Here is an 8,777-nt window from a genome sequence, read left to right as displayed (position 1 = left end):
GCTATACTATATAATTTATAAATTCTAACTCTCTCGGAGATCTCATCATATGACAAAGGCGGTAGACCTCTCAGGGGGTCAGAACCACTCTGACCCCCAGCCACTAAATTCTGACCCCCTCGGAACTGGGACCCCCTCATTGGATGGCCGATGATTCGGGAGTTCCGCTGACTAATTGACAACATATCCCCCTCCAGTGACTTTGACATCTGGAAACCCCCCACTATCCCCCAGAGAAATATCGATATCAAGAGAAGGTCCCAAGGCATACTACTCACATTCTCAAAGACCAACATTCCTCTTGTCACAGTTGCAATATCACTTTTCATCAGGCTATCATCACCTCGTTCACTATGTCTCTGGCCGTCGTTATAGGCGCTACTGGCACCCAAGGTGGCTCAGTTGCTCGTGTCCTGGCCAAAGATCCCTCATGGAAAGTACGAGGTCTTACTCGCAACACAGCCAGCGCCAAGGCCAAAGCACTTGAGGCTATAGGGGTTGAAATAGTTGCTGCCGATCTGAATGATGTCGGGACCCTCCAGACAGCCTTCAAGGGCGCTACCGCTATCTTCGCAGTGTCTGATTTTTGGACTGCCGTATTCCAGGGTGGCATCGATACTGCACAGACGGTAGAGCTTCAGCACCTCATCAACATTGCGGATTCAGCCGCCCAAATCCCGACCCTCAAACACTTGGTCCTCAGCGTTCTGCCATCCTGCGACAAAATCTCGGGGGCAAAGCTGCCATGCCCGCATTGGGATGCCAAGGCCAAGGGTGCCGATTATGTCAAGACATCGCTACCGCAACTGGCAGCGAAGACGACGTTTGTATGGGCCGGATTCTATTTGGATAACTTTGCCAATCTGCCCTCAATGCAACCCCAGCCATTCTTGGGCAACTACATTCTGGCCCAAGCCTCAAAGCCTGACGCGATCGTTCCTTGCGGCGGAATCGTGGCGACGAACACTGGCATCGTGGTCCAGGCAATTCTATCCCAGCCAGAGAAAACGTATGGGAAGTATGTACCGATTATCACAGACCTTATCTCCTGGACCCGGATCGCAGAGGAATGGAGCAAAGCTACTGGAAAGACGGCAGTGTATGCCGAGCTGACCGATTCAGAGGCGACCAAAGCATATGGCCCCCTATTTGGACCAGAGATAGCCAGCCAGTTGCGGTTTAGCGAGCAGTACCCGGATTGGAACAAGTTCTACCCCGAGGAGACAGTCACCTTGAAGGAGCTTGGCGTCAAAGATAAGGTTGTTGGCGTTGCCCAAGGTCTTGAGTTGCTCAAGGACCAGATCGTTCCTAGGTCCTGAACAAACTGCACAACATTTCCGCGTTAAATCCCACTGGAATATTTTATTGGAAATAAGCACAAGGCTTACGTATCATGAACCTTTTTTTTTTTATCAAGATCTGGAAGCAAAAGAGTGAATAATCGTATGGTTTCTATGACATGGAATTCTTTAGCTCTCATTATCGGTGTTTAGTACAGTCTTTGGAAAATTAGTAATTACTAAATGGTTGGGCTCATCAGAGACCTTTATCGGTTTGTATTCACCCCGGATGGCCCACAGTGGCTCATGGTAGCATTGTCTGGATAAAGCTTTCATAAAAATTGATTCTAGAAGGAGATAGTGGCTGTTATTGGTTAATTTACTATTTCTATAAGCAGCACAAAATCTTGGTCAACGTTATAACCTAGAATATATAGCACCATTAGGAGACTTTTATATCACTAAGTAATAGTATTAATTCTTATATACTTAATAATCTCAATAATATCTTTCAACTAATAATGGTTCCTTGTTGACAAAAGCCGGATAAGTGATACGCTGTATATAAATCTTTTCGAACCTATATATATAGAAACTTCAACATATCATAATCCACTGATATTATCCCTTAATAGCAAGTCTTCCATTATTTTAAAGACCTTTGTCCATGTAGGGTGCCCGTCCACAAGGACTCTGCGCGCACGCATACACAATGGGATGGCTATGGGCATCAACTTGCCATCTAGGATAGTGCTAGCCAGGCCCATCTATCATTATAAAGAAACTATTAAGCAGTGACATTTGACAGGAAACAATTTTTAATCAACTTGAATAAGCGAATTGAAGGCACTGTTTATGGGAGTGGTAGTACTCCCCCAAGAGTAGATATATGTGGCTTGTGCTATCCACATTGAGCTACTTTCAACCTGGAAGCACTGCGATACTTCAGCCAAATTTAACCATGAGAGAAATTAGTTCTTGGGGGAACACCTCGTTGCTCAGCTGAGGTGTCCTCACTAATTAGTGAGCATTAGCTTGCTTATCTGTCTATGAACAGTCTTATTTGCTCGTTAATGCTAGTGTTAGTCTACGATAACTGCGTAGGATGACATCTTCAAGTCAATTATACATATGCCATTGGAAATTGGTGTACTCTAAGAGTCATGTACATATTTGTGAGCAGAACTGATACTCAAGCGTCCGTTGAGTCTTTCCAACACCTTTAGGCTTCGTAGAAATAATTCCTCGTACCAATTGTACACAAGAGCTCAAACGAGCAGCATACAATGTACATCCAAACCCTGTCCCTCTCAAAGGAGCAAACTGATTACTTACCAACATAGTTGAACTTGTTATTTTTCTCGTCATACTGATATGCCCATTTCGCCGGGTCAAAGCCCCAGTCCCCTGCAACATTCTTGTTCTTATCACAGGCACTCTTATCATTGCCTCCCAGGGCCTTGCAGTAAGGACTAGTGTCTTCTTAGTAAACCGCATATGATCATGATAGTAGATACTCTTACCCAACAGCACCAGTGAACTTAGTGATCTGGAACCATGTACCCTTAGTCTCCTTGGGCTTGCTAGGATCAAACTGGGTTACTTTGTTGGCGGAGTAAAAACCATTTAGGACACCACCTTGGGAGTTCTGTGCAGCGAGGTTGACGGGTGCAAGGATAGCACTTGATCACATCGGCATCAGCTAACAACAACACATCGATAGGAGGTCTAATGAGTTTAGCCTACTTTGTTCCGCCCTGAAGGGAAGAGGCGAACGCGTATTCTTCAGGTGATTTGAAGTCCTGTGCGCTCCATGACGGATTCTTAGGTGGAAGGGCTTTAATGCCCCATTTCTGAGGATCTTTAAAAGGCCCTTTGTTTGCGCCGCTCCGATCGCGATTGCCATTTTTCGTCTTTTCGTTCACACGCTGCCTAGGGGTGCGATATATGTTAGTCAAGTATACGTGTCACATCAAGAGTCGTAGTAGAGGGAGAATTACAGGACATTAGGAGCGCCCTTGCACAGGATAGCCCAGCAATCGACGTCAAATGGTAAAGCACTCTGGCCTTTGACCTCAAGGTCTGCCTTGATAGGGTCACTTGGACTATCACCGCTTCCTGTTTTAAGGGCGATATTCTCGACGCCCGTAGCGCCAAGCTCGGGATTGACAGGCACAGCCAGCGCGTGCTGAGCGCTAAACGCATAAAGCGCGAATACCAGGAGGGGCTTGGTAAGCTGCATTCTGAGAGCAATATTTGTCCGGACCTAAGCAAGTCTAGCAGGTTGAATAGACTCTAATCGACTGCTCGAGGGAAACCCTCCGCCTTTTATCGCCCAAGATAATGAACGTCAACCCGTACAGCCGCACCGCTTTGCAGCCCCCAGCTACCGAGAATCAATAGTGCACTGGGGGCTGGATTCATGATCAGGCAGGTGACCACCCCAAGGGGGTGAATGCAACATTGGCTTTACTGTAAGTGGAATGAATCTCGTCGTCGATGCAAGGCTCGTCAGCTCATTCAGTTTGTTAATGTCGTAAGCGACGGAGCCTCGGACAGTCGGTCATATCAGTGGTTGGAGTGGGTATAACACAGAAAAAGCAACCATTTTGTGTAAAACAGAACCAATCAGATGGAGGAGTGGCGTGGTGGAATGCGGGTTTCGCATACTCAGCTGAAGTGTTTCTTCAGGCTGATCATACAGGTCTGTGTCTGACATGCAGGTAAGTACTTGCTAGTACCCCTTTCTTCTTCCCAGGTGTAACAATAGGTTCTTCCGATTAGGGCTACTGTTGTCCTATGGGCTGACTAACCTACCCGTGGGGTTTAGAAAGCGGGGGACCTGGGAAGGTCAATCTTTCTTTCTTTTCAACTCGTCTGCCTATTGCACTATCACACACACAAACGCTCTCTATCCTATCAGTCAAAACGTCTTTTAACTATTGGATTAGAACGCCAGGCCTACCATGTCCGCCATCCTCCTGTTCTGCACTTCAAAAATCCGCGCGAGCGTTCGTACTCCCATACAACGGTCCAAGACCACTTACTAAAGCTTTCCAGGTAATCGACCGACTGATGACAGAATGTGCTATACCTGACGACGCATTCAACATCTTTAGTCTAGTCCGCACCCCAAACCAGGAAGTCTTAGACGAATGGAATACTCAAACCCCAGTCCAAGACTTCGACACCGGCTTTGAAGGTAAAAGCGACGCCGAGCTGCGCAGATTCTTCCAAGATCGCCTCGATAAACACACTGATACCCAGACAACGAGTATTTCTGACTCATGGTTTGCGGTGCTGGACGATAAATCACCCTCAGAGAACGCAGTGACCCTACACTATACGTACGAAAAGTCAAGCTGGGGACCAAGCCCCGTTCCTGGTCCTGCGGAGGTAATCGGTGATGTGATATGGTGGAAATGGAGGGTGCCCTTCCAGTCAGCTTGGACGTTCTGGAATGCGGTCGGCAGTATTGGGGCTGATGCTATTGAAATCTATTCGAGGCCTGAGTATAGGAGCTCAGACGGTATTCTGCAGACGGAGATTCCAGAAAAGATCATTAATGGGGAGATTGAGGATCCATATGCTTAGCTCTTGCCTTAATTCACCTTCTTATCTTCTCCATTTTTTTTTAATAGCAGCCAGCGGCACTTCATCATGTATGTGATTGGATTGTAGTGAGCCCAAAAACGGTGCTTATATGATTGATACCTGAGCTATATGTAGGGAAGCCTGTTGGATGCCCGCTTGCTTCACTTTCTATTTTCTTGGGTATTCAATATGAAACTAGTCGACGACAGTTCGTAAACGATTCATGTGATCCCACAGGGACAATTGCATGAGCTGAGGCTATTTGAAATATACAACAACAGAGTCTCTACCTGCTTGTAAATACCTACTCTAACAGAAATTAATACACTTTGAAGCGTAATTATCCAAGACAGATAAAAGTAATCCAGACACCACACAGCACACAATCATGCCCGAATCCTCTGTGGGTCAAGCCTTCTAGAGCAAGTACAAGGAGGGACGCAAGTTCCGGGCTGAATTTCATTGCTCCTGTGGTGTTGAAGGAGTTGTTATCTATGGATAAGCCTGGCATTTGGAGTTGGGAGTGAGATAGGTATATAGATGCTATGCTGCGGGAGATACTTGCGTTCGGATAGCTGCTTGTTATGGGAAAGCTTTGAGCTCCGACAGTTTTAGGTGGTAGGTCAAGCTCACCAACGTGTATGGTATTGGAGCTAAAGACCAGTACGTAGCGTGATAGTGATACATGCAGGCCCCGGCTGTAGCGCAACTGTTAAACCACTGGCTCAGGTTTACAAAGTACTAGTACCATCTTTTCTTTACTAATAGCTGATAAGCAATGTTACATAATGGGCAGGGGTGTCATGTAACCATTCGGTGCCACTCTGAGGCGATAGTCATTGTCTCTACGCGGAGAAGTAGCTACTAGCACTAGTGCTTTTTCCGCCCCCATGTTCACTTTGAATCTATGGTAATTATTATGGCACCGCAGTTCGATAATATGAAGAGGGAGGGGAGAGAAAAAAGGGTCTAGAAGCTGATAAGCCGGTTGGAAACACGAAAGCGGCGGTACTGAAGGGACTACTGATAAGCCACTTCCATCATGCCTATAGATGAAATATACTGTAACTATAAAGCCTGTACGTATGCCTGGGCATTTCTCTATGACCTAGCCCCTTTTCTGCTTGACAATCTGTTTTCACACATTGCGTAGTACCCAAGATAAATGCCGTCCTATCGATGCCGCACAACCTCACAACCTGAGAAGACGGGCGAACCCAGCCTCCATTCCCGACACTTCAACGCTCATTAATAGTACGTACATACATCAAAGGGGGTGACCGATAGGCCAATAGGTTTACCTCGACCGGGGAATTATATCGTCACCATCTAACACAGAACAATGCGGCGACGACTCATTTTCCCTTTCGTTACAATCATCTGTCGCGGAGGATTTGACTTCACTGTTCTTTTCGAATCAAGCATATTGACCATCATTCCGGCCGGCTGCTTCCTGCTGTTGGCGCCATTCCGCCTATTTCAGCTCTCCAAAAAGTCGCCCAACGTACTTTCATCTGCAACACGTGTGTTGACAACCGTACGTGTTTCAGTTCATTTGCCGAACTTGATATAAAAGAACAAGATGTTAGGAGAGATTTGAAACAGGTTCTCGCCGTATCCTTGGTGGTAGTTCAGATTGACCTGGTTGTCATAGGCGCTACGCAACCGAATACACGGGGGAACGAGCCACTTGCCGGCGCCATCGAGCTCGTAGCGGGCCTTGCCATCCTCATTCCTAGTGACCTGGAGCACATCCGCTCCATTCGGCCCTCATTCTTTATCTCCGTCTATCTATTTACTACGCTGCTTTTTGACCTTGTACCGTGTACGCACCGCGTGGTTGTTATTAGCTGTCGACGGTAGGAGATAGTAAGAGTCGCTTTCCCTCGAGTAGGTGTTGTATATTATCGTTTAGCCGTTGAGATTTGTGATTTTAAGGTATGGCGATCAGTCTGCTCTTAGGAAAGAAACATTCTTTCCTGCAGAATATGGAGTCCAGGCTATTCTGGATTCTGAAGAAGTGATGGTCTGAAGCGAAATTTGCATAATAGATACTAATATATGGGCTTGAGACTTTGGGTCTAATTAAAGTTGCAGTCATCGGCTATCTGCACAAGCCCCCGTGCGGAAAGGGAGGGGCCGGGACGACCCTCTACGGCTGCGGAATGTGTGTACCCGCTACCTAACCCATGGGTTATTTATATAGGTCGTAGGCTAGATTAAATTATATGAGATGAGACGTGAAATCTGTATATAAGTTGGGTTTGGGCCCAGACCTAAGATCCAAGAGGGGTTCTACTGAAGTCGATTAATAGTCGTCTACGCTAAATTTAGTGCGCTTTCAATATAGCCGGTAAATAATGTTATGTTGGAATGGTTCCAATTCCTGCCTACTGGTTCTATTAAAACTACATAGGAGGCCGTAGATACGAAAGGCGTCCGAGGCATTAGTCACAACTCTAAAATCCTAAGAAAGATGAGATATTATCACACCGCACCGCGCAATGCCCAACGTGGGATCAGATATACACTTTGTCATGTCACTGTAAACAGGAGGAACCGAAAGTGTGGCCCCAACTGGGCGGCTGCTGTCGTTACGCCTCATAGGGTGAAAATGTGGTAGGTTCGCAACGCATGGATCAAGTTCCCCACAGCGGTGGTTCCAACTCCATAAGACTGAACCAATAAGACCCCAATTGTGACGGCAGAAGACTAACAACCTGGCACAAAGGTTTCTTCAGCTGAGATTCCACAGCCCCCTTCAGAATTCTAATTTTCTCTCCATCCAATAGCACTCATTATCCGGACAAGCCGGACGGGGCGAAGGAATGGCTCTTGACGAACCACCCAGAAATGCCACCAAGGTCGGGGATACCACTACGGGCGTGCTGCAGCCTGCTGTCCCGCGCAGTATGCAGTATGCTCGATGTGGGTGTCTCTGAGATTTGCCATTCTGTCTTGGCGTGCAGTGGACCAATCTGTGCTCTCCCTCCTAGAGAGGCCCCTCAGGAAAGACCCGCTGATCGACTGACATAGTGCAAGATTTGGGTGAGCAGGTAAAAACCTGATATATGTATGGTACATGTTAGAGATGGTGAATTCTGATGTCACCGAGGACAAATGCAAATGTGATGTACAGCTATCCCGGTGATATTCTGATCAAGGCTACGGAGAGAGATTAAATGTGAGATGACAACTGTCTGATTGAATAATCTTCGGTGGTGTAGTGACAATTGGTCTCGACCCCGTGGATGATGTTATCTGATCGCCGATCTACATAACTATTTCGTGAACTCAGTGAAAACCCATATTCGTCATCACGCATAGTCTGGGCCCACAGCATACCCTATCAACATCGACTAGGACTTCAATATATTCGAGTTATGACGTGATATCGGGGAGAAGGGAGCTGAATTATACTGGATACGAAGATAGGAGTAAGGTCTTTGGCTTCCCCGTATGGTTTATCAATGTGAGGAGGAGATTATCAGCCGCAGTGAACATGGCGAATACACCCATTCATTGAAGACCAGCAAGATGGATGGATCTGAGACGTTCGCCATCGACCCCGAAGGATGGCCATCCCCCTCAGCTGCTGCAACCCCCGCTGCCACTCATATCCAGTTATGGATAGAGCTGTCGATCACCAGATATAATGGTCGTAAAGCATCTGCAGGTTCATCACAATAATCTGGAAAATACTTCGTAGTGCCATTGTAAAATGACAATTGTGGTAGGCCATCGTATCTTTGTTCATTGCTTTGGCTTTTGTCCGTAAGATTCTTAAGGTCAGATAATCCCTCGAGACTCCAATTCTGGTCTTTCTATCATCAGAAATCAAACTTGGCTGTCGAGTGGAATTTATCATTTTGCATTATTGACTGTGATTATTGTCCGTCCAGG

The 8,777-nt window shown here is 46.6% G+C and overlaps 3 protein-coding genes across 3 annotated transcripts; 2 read left to right on the top strand and 1 right to left on the bottom strand.

The window, feature by feature from the left end:
* The first annotated feature begins 253 nt into the window (after positions 1–253).
* Positions 254–1,713, top strand: BDV38DRAFT_244294 (NmrA/HSCARG family protein). The gene has a single exon (XM_032054302.1). It carries the CDS (start codon positions 354–356, stop codon positions 1,317–1,319), a length of 966 nt encoding a protein of 321 aa, XP_031914764.1. The 5' UTR covers positions 254–353; the 3' UTR covers positions 1,320–1,713.
* Positions 1,714–2,607: 894 nt separating this feature from the next.
* On the bottom strand, positions 2,608–3,522 carry BDV38DRAFT_281997 (uncharacterized protein; the record flags this gene model as incomplete). The annotated part of the gene is made up of 4 exons (XM_032059702.1): positions 2,608–2,752; positions 2,804–2,962; positions 3,027–3,212; positions 3,281–3,522. 4 exons carry the CDS (start codon positions 3,520–3,522, stop codon positions 2,608–2,610), a joined length of 732 nt encoding a protein of 243 aa, XP_031914763.1.
* Positions 3,523–4,159: 637 nt separating this feature from the next.
* BDV38DRAFT_244292 (uncharacterized protein) lies at positions 4,160–4,966 on the top strand. The gene is made up of 2 exons (XM_032054301.1): positions 4,160–4,291; positions 4,341–4,966. The coding sequence occupies exons 1-2, from the start codon at positions 4,247–4,249 to the stop codon at positions 4,872–4,874; spliced, it is 579 nt and encodes a 192-aa protein (XP_031914762.1). The 5' UTR covers positions 4,160–4,246; the 3' UTR covers positions 4,875–4,966.
* Positions 4,967–8,777: the final 3,811 nt, after the last annotated feature.

The sequence above is a fragment of the Aspergillus pseudotamarii genome (assembly GCF_009193445.1).
Source record: "Aspergillus pseudotamarii strain CBS 117625 unplaced genomic scaffold BDV38scaffold_20, whole genome shotgun sequence".
Lineage (NCBI taxonomy): Eukaryota > Fungi > Ascomycota > Eurotiomycetes > Eurotiales > Aspergillaceae > Aspergillus > Aspergillus pseudotamarii.
This window is presented reverse-complemented; position numbering and strand designations above follow the sequence as displayed.

Bases quoted from the DNA above. Each gene is read 5' to 3' on its own strand.
- BDV38DRAFT_244294 (XM_032054302.1), top strand. From the start codon at position 354: ATGTCTCTGGCCGTCGTTATAGGCGCTACTGGCACCCAAGGTGGCTCA.
- BDV38DRAFT_244292 (XM_032054301.1), top strand. From the start codon at position 4,247: ATGTCCGCCATCCTCCTGTTCTGCACTTCAAAAATCCGCGCGAGC. The intron at 4,292-4,340 runs GTTCGTACTCCC...AAAGCTTTCCAG, and splicing joins CTTCAAAAATCCGCGCGAGC to GTAATCGACCGACTGATGAC.